This window comes from Rattus norvegicus, chromosome 9, assembly GCF_021556685.1.
Source record: "Rattus norvegicus strain SHRSP/BbbUtx chromosome 9, alternate assembly SHRSP_T2T, whole genome shotgun sequence".
Lineage (NCBI taxonomy): Eukaryota > Metazoa > Chordata > Mammalia > Rodentia > Muridae > Rattus > Rattus norvegicus.
Window position 1 is genome coordinate 66,929,689 of NC_141542.1, and position 24,320 is coordinate 66,954,008.

At 35.8% G+C, this 24,320-nt stretch overlaps 1 protein-coding gene across 2 annotated transcripts in view; it reads left to right on the forward strand.

Annotated features, from left to right (window-relative positions):
• The window catches only part of LOC148003728 (uncharacterized), a 204,748-nt gene that overhangs the window by 111,731 nt on the left and 68,697 nt on the right, over positions 1-24,320 (forward strand). The window contains exons 2-3 of one of the 2 annotated variants that reach the window (XM_087568158.1): positions 14,269-14,334; positions 18,121-18,366. The exons of the other annotated variant lie outside the window; for it this stretch is intronic. Coding sequence (XP_087424284.1) covers positions 14,269-14,334; positions 18,121-18,140 — 86 coding nt within the window. The 3' untranslated portion in view covers positions 18,141-18,366. Of the gene's footprint in view, positions 1-14,268; positions 14,335-18,120; positions 18,367-24,320 lie in introns of those variants that run through there. 2 annotated transcript variants of the gene reach the window in all.

Here is a 24,320-nt window from a genome sequence, read left to right on the forward strand (position 1 = left end):
TCTATTTGCCTGTCTCTGTCACAATACCTTACATTTTATATCACTATTTCCCTGTAATACAACTTGAAGTCAAAGGTAGTATTTCCATCATAATTCTTATATTTTTAAGGATAGTTTTCAATATCCTGGGTTTTTAATTATTCCAAATAAATTTGCTTATTTCTCTGTCTAACTCTATGACATGTTGAGTGAGAATTTTGATGGGGAATGCATTGAATCTGTAAATTGGTGTTGACAATGGCCATTTTTACAATATTAATCCTGCCAATTCATGGGCATGTGAGATTCTTCTGAAATCTTCTTCAATTTCTTTTTCATGGGCATGTGAGATTCTTCTGAAATCTTCTTCAATTTCTTTTTTCAGAGACTTGAAGTTCTGGTCATACAGATCATTTGGCTAGAGTCGCACCGAGTAATTTTATATTATTTATGAATATTGTGAAGGGTTTCACTTTCCTAATTTCTTTCTCAGCCCATTTAAGTAGAAGAAGGCTACTGATTTGTTTAAGTTAATTTTATATCCAGCCATTTTGCTGAAGTTGGTTATCAGGCTTAGTTGTTCTCTGGTGGAACTTTTGGAGTCAATTAAGTGTACTGTCATATCATATGCAAATAGTGATATTATGACTTCTTTCTTTCCAATTTGTATCCCTTTGACCTCCTATTGTTGCTCTGTCTAGGAATTCCAGTACTATGTTGAATAGGTAGGGAGACAGTGGGCAGCCTTTTCTAATTCCTAATTTTAGTAGGATTGCTCCAAGTTTCTCCCCATTTAGTTCGATGTTGGCTACTGTTTTGCTGTATATTGCTTTTACTATGTTTAGGTATAGGTCTTGAAATACTGATCTTTCCAAGACATTTTACAAGAAGGTGTGTTGTATTTTGTCAAATGCCTTTTCAGCATTTAATGAGAAGAGCTTGTGGCTTTTTTCTTTGAGATTGTTTATATAGCGGATTACTTTGATGGATTTCCGGATGTGGAACCTTCCCTGCAATCCCTGGGATGAAGCCTACTTGACCATGGTGCATATTCATTTTGATGTGACCTTGGATCCAGTTTGCAAGAATTTTTAATATTTTTGCATGGATATTCATAAGGGAAATTGGTCTGAAGTTATCTTTCTTTGTTGGATTTTTATGTGGTTTACATATAAAGAAATTGTAGTTTCATAGAAAAAAATGGTTAGTGTTGCTTCTGTTTCTACTTTGTGGAATACTTTGGACAATATTGCTATTAGGTATTTTACAATGTCTTGAGAGAATTCTATATTAAATCCATCTGACCTGAGCTTTTTTTGGTTGCTAGACTTTTAATGGCTTCTTCTCTTTCATTTTAGGAGTTATGGGAGTGTTTAGATGATTTATCTGATCCTGATTTAAATTTGGTACCTTGTATCTGTCTATAAAATTGGCCATTTCATCCAGATTTTCCAGTTTTCTTGAATATAGGCTTTTTATTAAATTTTATTAAATTTCCTTAGTTTCTGTTATTATGTCTCCCTTTTCATTTCTCACTTTGTTAATTTGGATACTCTTTCTGTGCCCCGTGTTTTGTCTGGCCAAGGGTTTCTTTGTCCTGTTGAGTTTTTCAAAGAACCAGCTCTTGGATTTGTTGATTTTTTGGTATACTTCTTTTTGTTTCTACTTAGTTGATTTCAGCCCTGAGTTTGATTATTCCCTGCTGCATGCTCCTTTTGGGTATATTCTTTTTGTTCTAATGCTTTTAGGTGTGTTGTCAAGCTGCTAGTGTATACTCACTCCATTTTCTTTATGAAGGCATTCAGAGCTATGAACTTTCTTCTTAGAACTAATTCCATTGTATCCCATAAGTTTGGGTGTGCTGATTCTTCATTTTCATTAAATTCTAAAAGTCTTTAATTTCTTTCTTTATCTCTTCCTTGATCAACTTATCCTTGAGTAGCATTTGTTTAGCTTCCATGTGTATGTGGGCTTTCTGTCTTCTTTGTTGTTTTGGAAGACCAGCCTTAGTCTCTGGTGATCTGACAGGATGCATGGGATTATTTTAATGTTCTTGTATCTGTTGAGGCCTGTTTTGTGACTGGTTATATAGTCGGTTTTGAAGAAGGTACCCTGAGGTGCTGAGAAAAAAAGCATATTCTTTTGATTTAGGATGAAATATTCTATAGATCTGTTAAATCCATTTGGTTCATAACTTCTGTTAGTTTATCTGTGTCTCTGTTTAGTTTCAGTTTCCATGATCAATCCACTGATGAGAGTGGGGTGTTGAAACCTTCCACTCTTATTTTATGAGTTGCGATGTGAACTTTGAGCTTGGAAAGGTTTCTTTTCTGAATGTAGAATGCTTGGGGAAGATACATATTCAGAACTGAGAGTTCATATTGATGAATTTTCCTTTGATGAATAAGGAAGTGTCCTTTCTTATCTTTTTTGATAACCTTTGTTTGAAAGTCGATTTTATTCTATATTAGAATGGCTACTCCAGCTTGTTACTTGGGACCATTTGTTTGGAAAGTTTTTCCAGCTTTCTCCTCCTCGGTAATGTCTGTCTTTTCCACTAAGGTGTGTTTCCTGTATGCAGCAAAATACTGGATCCTCTTTATGTATCCAGTCTGTTAGTCTATGTCTTTTTATGGGGGAATTGATTTCATTGATGTTGAGAGATATTAGGGAGCAATGATTGTTGTTTCCTGTTATTTTTATTGTTAGAGATGGATGTATGTTTGTGTGGCTATCTCCTTTTGTATTAGTTGAAATTAATTAACCCTGCTTATTCCAGGGTGTAGTTTCCTTCCTTGGTTTGGAGTTTTACATCTCTTCTGCCTTGTAGAACTGGGTATGTGGGAAGATATTGTATAATTTTAATTTTGTCATTGAATATCTTGGTTTCTCCATTTATGCTAATTGAGAGTTTTGCTGGATATAGTAGACTAGGCTGGCATTTGCATTCTCTGTACAACATCTGCCCAGTATCTCCTGGCTTTCATAGTCTCTGGTGAGAAATCTGGTATAATTTTGATATATCTGCCTTTATATGTTACTTGAGTACTCTCTACTGCTGCTTATAATATTTTTCTTTGTTTTGTGCATTTGGTATTTTGACTATTATGTGACAGGAGGATGTTATTTTCTGGTCCAATCTATTTGGAGTTCTGTAGACTTCATGTATGTTTATTGGCACCTCTTTCTTTAGGTTATTGAAGTTTTCTTCTGTAATTTTGTTGAAGATATTTACTGGCCCTTTAAGTTGGGAATCTTTGTTCTCTTCTATAGCTAGTATCCTTAGGTTTGATCTTCTCTCTGTGTCTTGGATTTCCTGGATGTTTAAGGTTAGGAGCTTTTTGCATTTTGCATTTTCTTTGAAGGCTTTGTTAATGTTTTCTTGCTATCTTCAGCCACTGAGATTCTGTCTTCTATCTTGAGAGTTCTGAGATCTTAACTAGGTTTGCTATCTTCAGGGTTGTCTCCCTTTGTGTTTCTTTATTGTTTGTATTTCCAGTTTTAGGTTTAGATGGATGATTTTGATCAATTCCTTCACCTCTTTGTGCTTTCCTTTAATTCTTTAAGGGCTTTTTTCATCTTTAAGGACTTTACCTGTTTCCCTGTGTTGTCCTGTATTTCTTTATAAAGGTTGTTTATATCTTTCTTAAAGACCTCTAACATCATCATGAGTTGTGATTTTAAATAAAAATCTTTCTTTTCCAGTGTGTTGGGTATCCACAGCTTGCTGTGGTGGGGAAACTGGGTTCTGATGATGCAAAGTGTCCTTGGTTTCTATTGGTTAGGTTCTTTCCCTTGCCTCTCATCATCTGCTTAGCTCTCATGTTAGCTGGTCTTGCTGTCTTGACCAACCCTCCTGTAAGCCTGAGTGTCAATACTCCTGGACCCTAGTCTTCTCCCAGCAGGATCTGGGTATTGATAGCTCTGTCACAGCATCTGCTGAAGGCACATGCAAAAACTTGAAGGCTCCTGATTCTGACTGCTTCTCAGTTCCTGTGTCCTGAAGGTTCTAGGCTGGTTCATCTTGGGCCAGGAATGTGAGCAGTAATGGTGGTCTCATCTGTGCTGTCAGGCTTGTTCACATTACTGAGAATCCAGCACTCTATTCACAGGATCAGGGTACAGAGAGCTGTGTGCCAGGATCAGCACCTAGGAAAGGCAGAGTCTAACTTCTTGAGTTATTCATATATATCAGATATAAGTGCTTTATCAGATATAGGATTGCAGTTGGTATGTTCCTGTTCAAAGCTGAAGTCAAAGTGGATCAAGGACCTCCCCAACAAACCAGATACACTGAAACTAATAGAAGAAAAAGTAGAAAAAAAGCCTCAAACTCATGGGCACTGGGGAAATTTTCCTGAACAAACAAAATAGGTTTTTGCTCTAATATCAAGAATTGAAAAATGGGACCTCATAAAACTGCAAAACTTCTATAAAGCAAAGGACACTGTCATTAAGACAAAACAGGAACCAACAGATTGGCAAAAGTTCTTTACCAATCCTACATCTGATAGAGGGCTAATATATAAAATATACAAGGAACCGAAGAAGTTAGACTCCAGAGAGCAAATAATCCTAATAAAAATGGCATACAGAGCTAAAAAAAGAATTCTCAGATGAGAGATATCAAATGACTGAGAAGTACCTAAAGAAATGTTTGACATACTTAATCGTCAGGGAAATGCGAACCAAAGCAACCCTGAGATTCTACCTCATACCAGTCAGAATGGAGAAGATCAAAAACTCAAGCGACAGCAGATGCAAGATCATGAAGAAGATCAAGAATAAGGATAACCAAAGTGCAGATGCTTCAATCCTTCATTAAAGGGGTAACAAAAATATTCATAGGAGTGGATATGAAGACAAAGTTTGAGCAGAGACTGAAAGACAAACACTCCACCATTGTCGGTAGGATTGCAAACTGGTACAACCTCTCTGGAAATCAGGCTAGAGGTTCCTCAGAAAATTGGATATTGCACTACCTGAGTACCAAGCTATACCTCTCCTGGGCACATAGCTAAATGATGCTCTAACATACAACAAGGACACATGCCCCACTATGTTCATTGCAGCCTTATTTCTAATAGCCAAAAGCTGGAATGACCAAGATGACCTTCAACAGAGAAATGTATATAGAAAATGTGACATCTGCACAATGAAGAACTATTCAACTATCAAAAACAATGACTTCATGAAATTCATTGGCAAATGGATGGAACTAGAAAATGTCATACTGAGTGAGGTAACCTAATTCTAATAAAAAAAGAAAGGTATGTACTCACTGGTAAGTGAATATTAGCTCAAAACATGAATTACCCAAGACACAATCCACAGACCACAAGAAGCTCAAGAAGAAGGATAACCAAAGTGCAGATGCTTCAATCCTTCATTAAAGGGGTAACAAAAATATTCATAGGAGTGGATATGAAGACAAAGTTTGAGCAGAGACTGAAAGAATGGCCATTCAGAGCTTGCCCCTCTTGGATATACAGCATATATATATATATATATATATATATATATATATATATATATATGTTCAGCAGTATATATATATATATGTGTGTGTGTGTGTGTGTGTGTGTGTGTGTGTGTGTGTGTGTGTGTGTATCTCCACCAAAACTAGATAATATTGATGAATCTGACAGGAGCCTGATAAAGCTTTTTCCTGAGAGGCTCAGCCAGACCATGTCAAATACATGAGTGAAAGCTAGCAGCAAACCACTGAACTGATGATGGGGTCCATGTTGGAGGAATTAGAGAAAGGATTGAAGGATCTGAAGGGGCTTGCAACCCCATAAGAACAATACTAAACAACCAGAGCTCCCAGGGACTAAACTACTAACTAAACTCAACACATGGATAGACCCATGGCTTCTGCTACATATGTAGCAGAGGATGGCCTAGTTGAGCACCTATGGTCCTGTCAAGGCTGGACCCCCCAAGTGTAGGAAAATGTCAGTGTGGGGAGGCGAGAAGGGGGTTGTTTGGAGAGGGGGAACACACTTACAAAAGGCAGGGAGGAGGGATGGGATGAGGGGCTTATGTCCTAGAAACTGGGAAAGGGAATAACATTTGAAATGTACATCAAAAAAACCAAGAAAAATAAAATAGAAAAAAATTAAGAGTTCTTGAACATATACATACAGAGGAAAACTTGTTGAACAGAACAAAATGGCTTATGCTCTAAGATCAACAGTCTACAAAATGGGATCTCATAAAATTGCAAAGCTTGTATAAGGCAAAGGATACTTTCAATAAGATAAAAAAGCAACCAATAGATTTTTTTTAGTTCTGTATGCCATTTTTATTAGGATTATTTGCTCTCTGGAGTCTAACTTCTTCGGTTCCTTGTATATTTTATATATTAGCCCTCTATCAGATGTAGGATTGGTAAAGAACTTTTGCCAATCTGTTGGTTCCTGTTTTGTCTTAATGACAGTGTCCTTTGCTTTACGGGAGCTTTGCAATTTTATGAGGTCCCATTTTTCAATTCTTGATATTAGAGCAAAAACCTTTGTTGTTTTGTTCAGGAAAATTTCCCCAGTGCCCATGAGTTTGAGGCTTTTTTCTACTTTTTCTTCTATTAGTTTCAGTGTATCTGGTTTGTTGGGGAGGTCCTTGATCCACTTTGACTTCAGCTTTGTACAGGAAGATACCAACGGGTCAATTTGCATTCTTCTATATGCTGACCTCCAGTTGAACCAGCATCAATTTTAGAAAATGTTACTTTCCCCCTGGATGGTTTTAACTCCTTTATCAATGATTAAATGACCACAGGTATGTGGGTTCATTTCTGGGTATCCAATTCTATTCCACTTATCTACCTGCCTGTCTCTGCACCAATACCATACTGTTTTTATCACCATTGTTCTGGAATACTGATTGAGATCAGGGATGGTGATTCCTCCCAGAAGTTCTTTTATTGTTGTGGGTAGTTTTTGCTATCCTGGGTTTATTTTTATTCCAACTGAATATGCGAACTGCTCTATCTAACTATCAGAATAATTGATTTATAATTTGATGGGGATTTCATTGAATTTATAGTTTGCTTTTGGCAAAATGGCCCTTTTACCATGTTAGTCCTGCCAATCCCTGAGCATGTAAGGTCTTTCCATCTTCTATAATCTTCAATTTCTTTCTTGGGAGACTCGATGCTCTTGTCATATAGATCATTCTCTTGCTTGGGTAGAGTCACACAGAGGTATTTATGTTATTTTGTGACTATTGTGAAGGGCATCATTTCCCTAATTTCTTCTCAGACTGTTTATCCTTTGAGTATAGGAAGGCTACAGATTTGTTTGAATTAATTTTATACCCAGCCACTTTGCTCACCCAAGAGGAGTAGAAGGCAGGAAATAATCAAACTCAGGGCTGAAATTAACCAAGTATAAACAAAAGGACTATATAAAGAATCAAAAAAAAAAAAAATACCAGGCCCTGGTTCTTTGAGAAAATCAATAAGAAAATAAACTCTTAGCCAGACTAACTAGAGAGCATAGAGAGAGAATCCAAAAAACAAACTCAATAAGGAGAAGAGAGATATAACAACAGAATCTGAGGAAATTCAAGAAATCATCAGATGTTATTAGAAAAGCTTGTATTCAACAAAACTGGAAAATCTGGATGAAATGGACAATTTTCTAGACAGATACCAGGTACCGAAGTTAAATAAGGACCAGATGAACCATCTAAACAATGCTGTAACTCCTAAAAAATAAAAAAAGAAGCAGTTATTAAAAGTCTCTCAACCAAAAAAACAAAACAAAACAATACAAAAACCAACCAAACAAACAAACAAAAAAAACGAGCAAAAGATCAGATGGGTTTAGTGCAGAATTCTATCAGATATTCATGAAAGACCTCATACCTATAGTTTCCAAACTACTCCTCAAAATAGAAACAGAAGGAGACCTACCCATTTCCTTCTATGAAACAACAATTACGCTTATACCTAGACCCCACAAAGACCCAACAAGGAAAGAGAACTTCAGAGCAATTTCCCTTATGAATATCAATGTAAAAAGAAAACTGAACAATATTCTCACAAACCGAATCTAAGAACACATCAAAATGATCATCCATTATGATCAAGTATGCTTCATCCCAGGGATCCAGGTTGGTCCAATACATGGAAATCCATCAATGTAATCCACTATGTAAAAAGAACTTTAAAAAAACCACATGATGATTTTATTAGATGATGAGAAAGTATTTGACAAAATTCAACACCCCTTCATGAAAAAAGTCTTGGAAAGATCAGGAATTCAAGGCTCATACCTAAACATAGTAAAAGCAATATACAGCAAAAACAGTAGCCAACATTAAATTAAATGAAGGGAAACTTGAGCAATTCCACTAAAATTAGGGACTAGAGAAGGCTACCCACTGTCTTCAAACTTATCCAATATAGTACTCTAAGTCCTAGCCAGAGAAATCAGACAACAAAAGAAGGTCAAAGTGATATAAATTGGAAAGGAAGAAGTCAATATACCACTATTTGCAGATGATATGATAGTAGTTAACTGACCCCAAAAGTTCCTCCAGAGAACTTATTTCTTTTCTAATTAATTTAATGTATGTAGATTTATGTAGAATTCTTTGGTCCACTTTGACTTGAGCTTTGTACAAGGAGATAAGAATTGATCAATTTGCATTCTTCTACATGTTGACTGCCAGATGAAGCAGTATCATTTGTTGAAAATTCTGTCTTTTTTTCACAGGATGGTTTTAGCTCTTTTTCAAAGCTCAAGTGACCATAGATCTACAGGTTCATTTCTTGGTCTTCAATTCTCTTCCATTGATCTACATGCCCATCTCCATACCAATACCATGCAGTTTTTATCATGTTTGCTTTGTAATGCAGCTTGTTGAGGTCAGGGATAGTGATTCACACAGAAGTTCTTTTATTGTTGAGAATAATTTTTGCTATCCTGGGGAAGGCTTTCTAATGTCCTTTTGTCTAGACAAAGCTCTCAGGTGGCCCTTTGGTGACCACCTATAGTGGCTTATTTATTTCTGCAAAGCTTGGAATTCTTACTCTGCAAAATCCTGTAGACCTCAAGAATTCCCTTTCATAGAGAGGAGTCTTGTGTGTTGGAAGTCACAGGGCAGTTTATTTCCTGACTTTACAATCCATCTCTCACCTCCTTTAATATGCAACTGTGATGGTCAACTGTGATGGGCAGAGTTGGGCTTTCTTAGCAGGTAAGCTCAGTAGCCGATATTCCTGAGGGCCTCTAAGAGGTGCTATGTTTCCTTCAAATATTCTTGTTTGGTCTTTGCTGTCACAATCAAGTCATCTACATACTGCAAAAGAGTCAGATTGGGGTATTGGCTCCTGTACTCACTCAAGTCTTCATGGAGTACCTCATCAATGATGGTAGGCAAGTTTTTAAATTCTTGAGGCAGATGGATCCAAGTCAGCTCTCCACTAACCCTGAGTCTGAATCATGCCATTCAAAGGCAAAATGTTCCTGGCTCTTGAGTGTCATTGGGAAGCTGAAGAAAGCAAACTTTAAATCAAGCACGGTAATGGTAATTGGTGCTCTGGATGACTAGCATTCTAGAAGTTGTAGAGAATATTGACTGATGGGTAGATAACCATAACCCATTTGTTTACCTCTTTTAAGTTTTTTACTGGTCTATAATCATTAGTTCTGGAGTTCTTGATTGGTAGGGGATGTGTTCCAGGCAGATTGGTATGGTCTCAGTATCCCTACCTTTAATAGCCTCCTTATGTGGTTGTCATCCCTTCTCTGGAGATCAAGGGCATTGGGCTACTGAAAGAACTGTACAAGCTCTGCCCCCAGCTTGAGTTCAGTCCAATTTAGGGTCCAATATGTAGCTATTCCCACTGCCTCTGTCTCTGCCAAAATATTGAAGAAGGGAATTATATACATAGTAATTTCATCCTTGGGGTCAGGGAGGCCCAAATACTTGGTACCCTTCAACTAGGGTAATGGTCAGGCCATTAATAGGCTTCCCCTCAGAATTAATAGTTTGGTTCTTTCTGGGAAGAAAGGCAGTTGTACCCTCATTTTTTGTCAACAAATCTCTCCTCAAGATGGGATATGGGCATTCAGATACAACAAGGAATTAGTGGGATAGCCTGCCAACTCCCAAGTCCACTTTTCTCAAGGTAGCCCATGAGTATTGTTTACTTCTTGTTACCTCTTGGATCCAAGATTTCTTTAAAGAAATATATCTTCAAGCTTCAGCAAGACAAAATGTTGAGCTCCACTATCTACAAGAAAGATGGTGAGCATCTCCTCCACTTACAGGGTTACCCTGTACTCAGGGAAGGGGTCCAAACCTTTCCCTCCCATATTCAGTGTCTCTAGTTACATCTTCTAAGGCCATGGTTTGAAAAGGCTTCTTTTTCTTGGGGCACTTCCTTGAACAGTAGCCCTCTTCCTTACAATAAGCACACTGGTTTTTTTCCACGCAGGGGTATTTTCAATCCTTGGGGCCCTCCTTACCTATTTCCCCTGAAGCTACCTGTTTTATTTGTCTCCTATGGTCCTCTGGTTCAACTGTGGCTGTCAACATGATTCTTGCCAAATGGTGAATCTGTCCCTTCCACTATTTCACAAGTCTTTCCTTCATTTCTCTGCCTTTGTCTGTTTCTCCTCTGTACTCTTTCTTCCATTAAGTATTTTCTCTGACACTACCACTAAATCCCTTAGAATCTTTTCCTATCCTTTCAACACCCTGGAGCTTTATCTTGATATTTAGTGCTGCATAGTTAATAAAGTCTGGAGGTACTACTGTTTTGGCTTCTGGGGATTCAGATCCATAGGGGAGTATTTTCAGAATGCCTCCATGATCCCTTTTAAGAAAACTGTGAGGCTCTCATTTCTGCCCTGACTAATATCATATAATTTCACCAGATTAGTGGGCCATCATGCAATCACCTTGAGATCTGCCAACAGAGCCTGGTGGTAGACCAAGTGTCTCCTATTACTTTTAATTGTATCAAAATCCCAAACTTAGTGGGTTAATGGAAAGCCAGCATCAATAGTTGCTTGGTAATTGGTGGGTTCCCCTGAGGGATAGGAATCAGTTTCCTGGCCTCTGCCTGGATGCTCTCATTTTCTTCTGTGGTAAGGAGAACCTGCAAAAGCTTGTGGCAGTCTTCCCAAGTGGGTTTGTAGGTGAAGATTATTGTTTCTTAGAACCTAATTACATATGGGATTTTCTGAAAAGGAAGAGTTCTTAGTTCTCCAGTTATAATGGTCACCAGTGGCAATAGCCAATAGTGGTAGAGTTGTTTCCCTTGCTCACTGGCAGGCCAGACTGTGCACAAGGGCAGAACAACAGACTCAGGCTACCTATCATCTCTCTATCATCTATATCTGTCATCTATCTCTATATCCCTCTATCGTCCACCTATCATTTATCTGTCTTTATCATCATAATTTAAGTGATCTTTCTATATTTATGTTTTAATTAAATTTTTTTATTACAGCAAACTATATACTACACAGATATAAACTTATGAAGCAGAAAGAATTAGTCATAACTAAAACATTTTGGGGAGGGTCCGAGAGACAGTTATAACATAAACTACATAATTTTGAAGCTTTATGATTATTTCCTTAATGATTTTTTTTTGTGATAAAAGATCTATGCCAACACTAAGCATTATTATTTTGGTGAATTAATACTTTTAGGTATCTTTGTTACATTTATATACTTGCAAATGATGCTAAACATGCTGCAACATTTTATTTTGAAAATATTTATGTTGTACCAAATGTGCTTGCTATAATGGGAATCATGGTTGTACACACACACAAAAAAAAGAAATGATGAAAAAGGAGAGATGAGGGAGAGAGAGAGAGGAAGAGAGGGAGAGAAAAACAGAAAGAAGGAACAAAGCTATGATACTGTCTCTCATTTAAAAAGGGTATGCTTTATAACAGAAGCAGAAGAAATGCTGGCATTAGAATCTCAAAGGATCACTACAAGTAAGGAAAACACATTCATATTGAAGACATTTATATAATTTTCAGACAGCTGCAAGGGCTCTAGATATTTTGCTTTATTGGGAGACAGTAGATTTGTGACCATTACTACATCAATAAAATGGAGGCTGTCTTTTATACTTCTTCGCTTTACGATAAGTTCATGAACTTTCCATAATTTGATCTAAACCATTTGTGAGTAAATTAATTAATCATAATAGAACAGATAGAAAATGAAAGAGATATTTTGTCATGGGCAAAAACATGTAGTAGAGGGTTCATTTTAGAAGTAGTCTTAAGTAGAAATGAATGGCACTCAAAATAAATTTTCCTATCTATACACAGCTTATCTGCTAAAACTATAATTTCAATTGATATAAAAAGATGCTTTGAGGGTCACACAATAAAAAATTTGACATAAGAAATAAAATCACAAGATTAAATTTGGCTCACAGTGGGAATATACACACACTGCTTCATAAATGTTGTTGCGTCCTAATCATATGAGGTGGCAAAGGATACGTAGTAAAGTGGTAAAACTTAGTCAATTTAATTTATTTTTATATGAATAATTTTGATTTTTACATAATTGTGACACATAATATTCACATGATGTAAATGTCTGGAAATAATAAAGAACCTAGTCCATGGCAGGACATATTAATGAAATATACTGATGTTAAATTGATTCATCTACTGATGAAGCTTCTCCAGGGAAGTTGCATGAATTTGTGTGTATGTATTGTGTGTTGTGTGTTGTATGTTGTGTATTGTATGTGTGTGTATGTCTGTGTGTGTGTCTGTGTGTGTGTCTGTGTGTGTATGTATATGAGAGAGAGATTCCTAATGCATTCAAAGATGTTTTTATGTTTTTTTTACATATTAGTTTCCCATTATTAGTACATTGTTTTAGTTTCTAAATTCTGCATCCAGTATTCACTATCATATATGAGGAAGATATTGTGTATCTTTTTAATGTAAATTCATAAATACAAAGATTGTTATATTAAACAGAAAATGAATCTTAATTATGTAATATATTTAGTTACTAAGTACATAGTTATAAATACTTTAATTTTCTAAATTACTCTACATAAAGGAATAGTTTCCCGTGAGTGTATCAACCACTTCCTTCAAAGGGAATAGTGTTTGGACATGTTAATGGATAATTGCATGAAAGTCATTCACTATTTCAACAATATCCAACTGTATATTTTTGAAAGCCATATAATTATAATACTATTTACAGCTAATTAAGTCATTTTATGCTTTGATAATTTATGAACAAAATTTATCTCTACATATATAACCTAATCTGAAAAGAATTTGCTAACATAACAATGACCTATTTTTATGAGGATATATTTACCAATTAAGACAATAAAAGAAAAGAAATCAATACATTTTCTAAGGAGAAGTGTGGGGAAGATTTTGAAAGATTTGCAAAAGGAAAACTGTATAATTTTTTAAAAGGGGAAAATGAATTCTCAGAGCAATGAAATTAAAAATAAATTAAAAATTAAAAATAAATATGTGTCATCGTTAAAATTTTACAAATACTTTGTAAAAAAACTAATATATATTAGTATAAAATTTCAAACAATATTTATATGGAAATATTTACTTCGCCTATAGAAACCAAACAAAAATAGTAGAAATAGTGAAATACATCATGAAAGCAAAAGAGGATAAACAAAATAACTTATGTGGGTATGGGATGATTTAGCAGCAATTGCATTTGCCTGGTTGCACTAAATGAGTATTAGTAAGGGATAACAAAATTTAAACATATCTACATGCTATTCATGTATACAACAGAAGACTAGATTAATAATGTCACTTGGTTCATATGTGTTTAAATTTGTCTCCTGTCTTCTTGGCACTTCCTGCTTTTTTGACTTGTTGTTGAGATCTTGATTTAGTCATTTCTCAAAAGCATTTATGTACTTGTACCTTGTCCGCAAAGGTTGTAACACACACAAATGTATTAAATAACACTGTTTTGAAGAGATAATAAACACTTAAAACAAATGTGGAACTTTTACTAAGCCAAGGCTGCCAGTGTGAAGAGTATATTATAATTTCAATATACTTATTCATGATATTGTAAAATGTCTTCTAAATTCACATTTTGTATCAATCAATAGAGCATGTCTCTGTGTGTCTCATTCTACTTTGAATCAATTTGTTTTCTCAAACTCATTAAAGTACCTCAAAGCATTGACATGGATTCCATTCTTGCATTAATTTTTTAAATTTCTTGAAATCTTTAAAATTACAATATAATTATACAACAAAGTAATTTTCTATACTTTTACAGTTTTTCAAATTCATAATACAATATACACTTTCATGTTGAAGATCCTCCAAACCTCTCTGCACATTGGTAAGTTTTGGGTTTTTGCATTTGGGCACATCTATGGAAGAAGGAGACATCTCTCTACTGATTATAAGTACAGAAATATTTCAGTAGAAGTCATCTCATTGTTATGTCCATTTCAGCACAATAGTAATAGTTTTGCCCTAGGAATCACAACCTCTTTACCTTGAGGTTTTTGGTCTTTTTTTTTTTTTTTTTTTTTTTTTTATTAACTTGAGTATTTCTTATATACATTTCGAGTGTTATTCCCTTTCCCGGTTTCCGGGCAAACATCCCCCTCCCCCCTCCCCTTTCTTATCGGTGTTCCCCTCCCAATCCTCCCCCCCTTGCCGCCCTCCCCCCAACAATCTAGTTCACTGGGGGTTCAGTCTTAGCAGGACCCAGGGCTTCCCCTTCCACTGGTGCTCTTACTAGGATATTCATTGCTACCTATGAGGTCAGAGTCCAGGGTCAGTCCATGTATAGTCTTTAGGTAGTGGCTTAGTCCCTGGAAGCTCTGGTTGCTTGGCATTGTTGTACATATGGGGTCTCGAGCCCCTTCAAGCTCTTCCAGTTCTTTCACTGATTCCTTCAATGGGGGTCCTATTCTCAGTTCAGTGGTTTGCTGCTGGCATTCGCCTCTGTATTTGCTGTATTCTGGCTGTGTCTCTCAGGAGCGATCTACATCCGGCTCCTGTCGGCCTGCACTTCTTTGCTTCATCCATCTTGTCTAATTGGATGGCTATATATGTATGGGCCACGTGTGGGGCAGGCTCTGAATGGGTGTTCCTTCTGTGTCTGTTTTAATCTTTGCCTCTCTATTCCCTGCCAAGGAGGTTTTTGGTCTTACTCATTAACCGTGTCAGTTATGGTTTTTTAAAAAAGTGTTGGTTACTCCCATGATATTTGTACCACTATTACACTAGTATATCCTAAGAGCAGGTCACTATTGTTGGTTACAGGGCTGATATCAGGGCAAGATTGATGAAATAATTCTATAAAGACTTCTAGGATACTGTAATTTGCATTCAAAATAAAAAGGGAAATATTGTGGACAACACTTTCAATTTAAAGGAATATAGAAATAAAGAGGTTCTTAATATCATGTCTAGATTCTAAACCTGAAATATTTAAGACACTGAGCTCTCTAGGTACGATCTGTAATATATGCTCAATATTTATTGAAGTACAGTTTTGAGGTAAAATAGTCCTGCATTTCAATATATTCTATTGAAAGCAACAAAGATATATTTCTTCATTTAATTTGCTTTTTATTGATATTTGGGGAGCCTAATTGCTCAGTGCATTTCAGTACTGAGTAATATTTATGCTACATATATTTTCCCTATTAGTAAGGACACTGGTGAAATTGTAAAGCAATACTTTTGAAATTCTGAACAAATATAAAAGTACATAATGATGAGGATAAATTTCGAGAAATGTATTCTAGGTTTTTCTGGCAATATAATAACAGTTTTGTTAAGTATTCAGAATTTCTTTGTTTCCAGGAAAGATAAAATAAAAAAGATTACACTTAACCTATGTCAGCAGCATATTCAGGAGTCGTAAATTACTTTTTAAACTACTTTTATCTTCTAATTGAAGATATCAAGATCTTTTGTTAATGTTATTCACCACAGACAAGAAAAATGTACTTAGTTTATGGTAATTATTCTGTAAAAAATTTAGCTTAGCTATGACCTAAGAAATCTGTTGAGGATACTCATACAGCTCAGGAAATACTGCATCACATGATCAGCTCGCTGTCCAGGAAGTTTAAAGGAGGCAGGATTTCCAGTTTCAGCCTCTCCGACCAGTGATCATCACCACTGCCACCATGTGGTGTGTGTGTCTGTGGTAGGTACACTGTAGATTGCTAGGCACCTCTTGAGTAAGTATATCATTTTAATATGTAATGGTTAATGTGGTCGTTCAGTTTCTTCTAGCCTTTTGATATTATTTTCATTTGCATAAGATTGATTATTTTTCATTAAAATAAAAATAGCTATGTACACCAATGAAGAAGATGCAGTTAGACGCAGAAGATTAGCATAAACAGTTTGACTCATTTTTATGTGCATAATAGGAAGAACACTTTTCCCCATCCAAAGTTATTTTTTTCTTTAGTTTTTTTTACTATCAATAAACCTTATGTTATAGTAATTTTTGACACTCATATTTAGGCATGATTTGGAAGTTGAAACCCCTCAATGAGTACAAAAACATATATATTTAAAGATATAAACATAAGTACATTTTACACATAAGAAAATCTCCAGTGTTTGTATATGGTTATCAGTACAGGACTTATTTGTCAATTATCAAGTATTTTGATTTGATGCACAATATCCACAATATCTTATGAAATGTAACTATATTCATACCACTTCTTTATCATGATTGCCAAAACATCCTGAAATGAATCTTTTGCTCCTCAAAAGATGTATACAAGTAGTGTCTTAGTATTTTTATTTCTACAGAAACATCATGACCAAGAAGCAAGTTGGGGAGGAAAGGGTTTATTCAGCTTACACGTTCATGTCACTGTTCATGACCAAAGGAAGTCAGGACTAAAACTCAAGCAGGAGCTGATGCAGAAGCCATGGAGAAATGCTAGTTACTGGCTTCCTTCTCCTGGCTTGCTCAGCTTGCTTTCTTATTGAACCCAAGAGTACCAGTCCAGGGATGGCACCACCCACAATGGGCTGGGTCCTTCCTACTTGATCACTAGTTGAGAAAATTCCTTACTGCTGGGTCTCTTGGAGGCATTTCCTCAACTGAGGCTCCTTTTCTGTGATACTCTAGCTTGTGTCAAGTTGAGACACAAAACTAGAGAGTACAATTAGTTACCAGAATTTATCTAAGAAGTAGACTGCAATCTGGTACCTAGAAGGGCCTGGATTAAAAACTGAATAGTAAGAAGAAAGCCTAACCATAATCATGTTGTGAACTGATAAGAACTTTATGATGGATTCCTATTTCTGCTTTGCAAGATATTCTTGGAGGCCAGGTATAAAGGGAGGGAGTGATAGAACTATCAGAAATTAAAAAGACTGAAATATATCAGTAGGCAATCTAGTATTTTTTTTTTTGGTTCTTTTTTTTCGGAGCTGGGGACCGAACCCAGGGCCTTGCGCTTCCTAGGTAAGCGCTCTACCACTGAGCTAAATCCCCAGTCCCGGCAATCTAGTATTTTAAATGCAATATATTGCATTATTTTACATGATATCATTTATGAAATATGATTAGTCATCTTAGTGTCTCCCTTTTTAAAAATTTTCAGAAACTTAATGCCCCCTGAACATCCACTTTACCTATAACACTATTTAGGTGTTTCCTGTATTCTGTTTATAGGTACCTAACATTTCATAATTGCCTTCTGATCCTCTCAACCTCCGGTTTGCAAAAGCAGCATCTTGGTCTGATTTAAAAAACATATTTTAAAGAATAAACCTAATTATTTTAAGACATATTTCATCAAGATGGTATTAAATTGATTATAGATCCTTATGTATGGGAAAAATAGTAATTATATAACTGATAGCTAGAAATAAATGTTTATCTTTATTTTATTGAAAAATAATATATATTGTAAATTCATAATAATTTATAATAATCGGTATCAGCTTTATAAATTAGTTGAAGAATTTAGTCGAAAATAAGAAATTATTTGTCGTTGATGAAAACTAAAGCTTATGTGCTCTTTAGTGACATTGAGTTTCAGCTGTATACATATTTCATATGCAACCTGCTTTTCTCCAGTTAAAATTAAATAAAAGCTTTAAAACCTTTAATTAATTTATTTTCTTTTAGGAAAAAGAATCTCTAGATGATATTGAACTCCTTATGTGGACCAAGTTAGACTCAAACTCATGGACATTCCCCTGCCTATGATTCATAAATGCTGGATTAAAGGCATGTTTTAAAGACTGTAAAGAATTGTATTTTTTATGAATTTTAAATGTGCATCAAATGAAAAGTTAATAGTACTTAAATATGGTTTTCTAGTTATTCATTATTTAAATAAAGTGGGCAAAAGGCTTGTCTAGTGAAATAAAAGTACTTGTCCAATAGTTTTATTTTTATTATCATTTTAAAAGCTCTCATGCAATATATTTTGTTTATAAATAATATAAAAGATCTTGGTGGGACTCTAACCAAGCAAGCAAGAGATATATATAAAAAGCACTTCGAGTCTCTGAAGAAAGAAATTAAAGACTTCAGAAGATGGAAGGATCTCCCATGCTCACGGATCGGCAAGATTAACATAGTAAAAATGACCATTTTATCAAAAGCAATCTGCAGATACAATGAAATTCCCATCAAAATTCCAACTCAATTCTTCACAGAAATAGAAAGCATGATTCTCAAATTTATTTGGAACAACTGAAAACACAGGATAGGGAAGACTATTCTCAACAAAAAGGGAATTTCTGGGGGAATCACCATCCTTGACCTCAAGCTCTACTACAGAGCAATACTTATAAAAACCCCATGGTATTAGAACAGAGACAGGCAGGTAGATCACGGGAACAGAATGGAAGATCCAGAAATGAACCATAGGTGTATGGTCACTTGATCTTTGACAAAGAACCTAAAACCATCCAGTGGAAAAAAGACAGTTTATTCAACAAATGGTGCTGGATTTAGTGGTAGTTGACTTGTAGAATAAGGCAAATTGACCCATTCTTATCTCCTTGTACAAAGGTCAAATCCAAGTGGATCAAAGACCTCCACATAAAACCAGATACATTAATCTCTTAAAAGAGAAATTGGGACAGATCATTGGCACAGGGGAAAAATTCCTAAACCGAACATTAATGACCCAGGCTCTAAGATCAACTATAGACAAATGGAATCTCATAAAATTGAAAAGCTTCTGTCAGGCAAGGGACACTGTCATCAGGACAAAATGGCAGCCAACAGATTGGGAAAAAGATCTTTTTCAACCCTACATCTGATAGAGGGCTAATATTTACTATATACAAAGAACCCAAGAAGTTAGACTTCAGAGGATTAAATAACCCTATTCAAATTTGTGTACAGAGCTAAACAAAGAATTCTCAACTGAGGAACCTCAAATGACCTAGGACACACCTAAAGAGATGTTAAACACCCTTAGTCATCAGGAAAATGCAAATGAAAACAACTAGAGATTCCACTACACATCAAAACTGCTAAAATCAAAGACTCAGGAGACAGCAGTTGACTTCTGGTGAGACTGTGGAGAAAGAGGAGCACTCCTCCATTGGTGGTGGGATTGCAAGCTGCTACAACCATTGTGGAAATCTTACTGGTGGTTCTTCAGATAATTGGGCATAGTTATACCTGAAGAACCATCTATAGCACTTCAGGCATATTCCTTGAAGATGTTCTAACATACAGCTCCATTATGTTCATCACAGCCTTATTTAGACTAGCCAGAATCTGGAAACAACCCAGATATCCCTCATCAGAGGAAAGAATACAGAAAATCGTGGTACATTTAAACAATGGAGAACTACTCAGCTATTAAAAACAATGACTTCATGAAATTCAGAACCAAAAGATGGAGCTAGCAAATATCTGGCAACCAAGTCGCAAAAGAACGCACATGGTATCTACTCACTGATAAGTGGATATTAGGAAAAGAGCTGGGAATACCCACAATAAAACTCACAGACTGTATGACCTCAAGAAGAAGGAAAACCGAAGTGTATATGCTTCAATCCTATATAGAAAGGGGAACAATATAATCACAGGAGCTAGAGGGAGGGAGGAAGGTAAAGGGAGGGAGGAAGGTTGGGAGTGAGGGAGGGACCGTGGAGGGAGAGGAGGGAAGGGAAAAATGGGGGGCATGTGGGAGGGGATGGGGAAGGAATTTATAGAGCATCAGGAAATTGAACAGAGGTGTATAGCAATGGAGGAATATCTGGAGGAATTTCCTGATGCTCTGTAAATCCCTACCCCTTGAAAGGGAATAACATTTGAAATATAAATAAATACAATAACCAATAAAACATAAAAATAATTGGTTACAGGAACAAAAAATGTTGAAAAAAGGAGACGCTTTTCTGATTAGTTTTGTATGTTGTTCTGTTTCATAGGTATATCAATATATCATATATCATTATAAGTAACCATAGTGCTATATTCAATTAGCAGAATGGTAGAAAAATGTTCTCAGTAGGGCTCACAACATATTTTTCCTCAGCTTTCTGTTCTCGTTAGACCTGTATTTCATATCAGTAAGGGGACTTTAAAATCAACCTTTTAAAAGTGGTTGGTTACTTCCATAACTTCCATACCATTATGGAAGAATATATCTTGTAGACAGGATACTGCAGTAGGTCACAGCATTTGATCTGGGTAATATATGATTGCTTTTCTCCTCATGTAAATATTGTAATACATTCTAGTACTATAAAAGCTGCTATGTAGATGTATAGTTTCTAGTTGGACTCTAGCTCAATTTCTTCATTCTTGATGACATAAATTAATTTTATCTTCAGTAACGTGGATTTATTCTCAGATTGTAAACATCAGTCAATAGCATTGGCAATAGCCTGTAAGGATCGCAGAGTAGGGAATATAGGAGAACACACACACACACACACACACACACACACACACACACACACACACAAATGGAAAGGAGAAGGAGAAACACGCATAAATACAGAAACGTGTATATTCTCATACACAGGAATCCCATAAAAATATAAGACTGGAAATCATAATATATACAATAAACTTATAAAATTAAAAATAAAGCAATAATATTAAATTTCATTAAATCGCTGAAGAACCATTTTGAACAAAGAAACTCTAAAGACAGCATTGAGTTTGTTTTGTTTTGACTGTTTTTTGTTAGTCCTGTTGGTCTACCCTTAAGACTGTTTTCTAGTCTTCCAGAGACACTTCATTGGAGAAAATTAATTTTCCATTTGCAACTGGTTATCAATTGTAGATAGATTCTGGGTAAGTGATGGTGGCTTGTGTCTACTTCTCTTGGCACTGACACACAATATAGCTTTAACCCATTCAGCCTCTGTTCATACTGCCATGTTCTCTGTGAGTGCATATATAAAACAGTCCTGTTGTATCTAAAAGACTTTGTTTTGTTGGTGTTCTACAAAATCTCTGACTCTTATGATCTTTATGCCCCTTCTTATTAAGGATTTCCTGTGCCTTGAAGTGGGGTAGATTAATCGAGATATCATATTCAATGCTGAGTATTCCAAGATTTCTTGCTCTTTGCATGTTGTCTGGCTGTGAATTTTGTATTTGTCCTCATTTGCTGCAGAAGTAAGATATCCTTTCAATTCCTTGCATATATGCTATATTTTAAAGAAGACTTTATAGTAGTAAGATTTCACTTGACTTTTACAAGGCTGTTCTCCCTCCATATTCTCTACGTTACTCTACCACCCAATTCCTCTCTTGGCTTGATCTTCGTGTTCTAGTTTCATTGTTCTGTGCTTGTAATATTGCAAGCTTTTCTCCCTTTGCTGAAAGATAATCTTCTCCCACCTATTCTCTTATTAGTTAAGCTCTACGAATATTGCAATTGAAACACTCATATCTACAGTTTTCATGCTCATAGCCATATATATGAGAACAAATAATGTTTCTCTTCCCAAGTGATTAGATCTTCATCCATTTAGAAAAGTATTTTTAAGTTTATATTTCTTTAGAGCTGAATAACATTCTAATTTGTGAAAGTGCTACATTTTTTTCTATCTATTTTTAAGTGTTATACTCTCATTTAACATCTACTTTTAGTTTTTTGAGGAACTTTTATACCGTTTTTCACAAAGTGTCTATGAAACTGCACTCTCACCAGCAATGGATAAATGGTTCCCTTTTCCTAGGTCCATGCCAGTATCTTCTATCTTTTTTTCATTTATTCTTCAAGTCTTAAATACAAAATTAATGATAGACAGATTAGGTTAAACATTTATTAACATTATTCTGGTATAATTTCTGATGAAAATAAAATCCTAAAACATATGATCTCCCTCAGTTAGTGCTGTATTCTGCCTTTTGAAATCATTTCAAGTCTTCTATTTAATTAAGCAGTCTTCTTTGGAGGAATTAAAGGTCGTGAGTAACACCATCAAATATTAGTGAGGAGAAAACAAATTTACAGACCTGCAGTCATCAGTAAGTCCAATTACAGTAAGTATAATTACAAATCATACAAACAAATTTATTAAAAGTATTAAATCATAAAAATTAAAGTTAAGGTACTATTAAAAATTCATAGTCTGGAGGTTCCTCAGAAAATTGGATATTGAACTGCCTGAGGATCCAGCTATACCTTTCTTGGGCATATACCCAAAAGATGCCCCAACATATAAAAAAGACACATGCTCCACTATGTTCATCGCAGCCTTATTTATAATAGCCAGAAGCTGGAAAGAACCCAGATGCCCTTCAACAGAGGAATGGATACAGAAAATGTGGTACATCTACACAATGGAATATTACTCAGCTATCAAAAACATTGACTTTATGAAATTCGTAGGCAAATGATTGGAACTGGAAAATATCATCCTGAGTGAGGTAACCCAATCACAGAAAAACACACATGGTATGCACTCATTGATAAGTGGCTATTAGCCCAAATGCTTGAATTACCCTAGATGCCTAGAACAAATGAAACTCAAGACGGATGATCAAAATGTGAATGCTTCACTCCTTCTTTAAAAGGGGAATAAGAATACCCTTGGCAGGGAATAGAGAGGCAAAGATTAAAACAGACACAGAAGGAACACCCATTCAGAGCCTGCCCCACATGTGGCCCATACATATACAGCCATCCAATTAGACAAGATGGATGAAGCAAAGAAGTGCAGGCGGACAGGAGCCAGATGTAGATCGCTCCTGAGAGACATAGCCAGAATAAAGCAAATACAGAGGCAAATGCCAGCAGCAAACCACTGAACTGAGAATAGGACCCCCGTTGAAGGAATCAGAGAAAGAACTGGAAGAGCTTGAAGGGGCTAGAGACCCCATATGTACAACAATGCCAAGCAACCAGAGCTTTCAGGGACTAAGCCACTACCTAAAGACTATACATGGACTGACCCTGGACTCTGACCTCATAGGTAGCAATGAATATCCTAGTAAGAGCACCAGTGGAAGGGAAAGCCCTGGGTCCTGCTAAGACTGAACCCCCAGTGAACTAGACTGTTGGGGCGAGGGCGGCAATGGGGGGAGGATGGGGAGGGGAACACTCATAAAGAAGGGGAAGGGGAGGGATTAGGGGGATGTTTGCCCGGAAACCGGGAAAGGGAATAACACTCGAAATGTATATAAGAAATACTCAAGTTAATAAAAAAAATTCATATGTATATCTGTATACGTGTGTGTAGCTTAATTATTTGAAAAAATAATTCATAGTAATATCTATTGTTTTTTGAAATCCTAATTTATTATTTCTCCAGAGGTATCAGTTGTGACTGATCTAATAATATAATTTTATAAGTTTAACTTTTTAGCATACAAGCTATTGCAATTCAGTGATAGATGACTTATATTCCTCATTACCACTTCAGCTTACAACAAACTTTTACACATGATTTTTGACAAATACCTTTTGTTAAATAAACGATTACAGAAGATGGCGAGCAGCCCACCACTGTACTCATGTTTACAAGAACAACTGCAATGAGGCCAATCCCACTATCAGATCCCTCTAGCACTGTTGTTGTGAATGAAGTAACTCAGACTAATTGGGCAGATTATTTTTCTTCCAACAGAAGTTATGAGCTAAGACTATGAGCTAAGACTAAAATTGCTTTGGCCCAGAGTACTAGTCTCTTAAGCAGTTTTAGTGAAGGAAGCTATACATATTGATTACACTGGATTGTAATTGGAGTTTTTGTGTCGTTGCTATCAGTTACCCTACTTGTCAGTCAGCTGGCCCCACAGCATTCCCTACTTGCTCTTTATTTTGATTTATCATTCTCCCACTTGAATACAAGTAACATTTTTTTAAAAAAAATATTTACTCTATTATTTTTAAC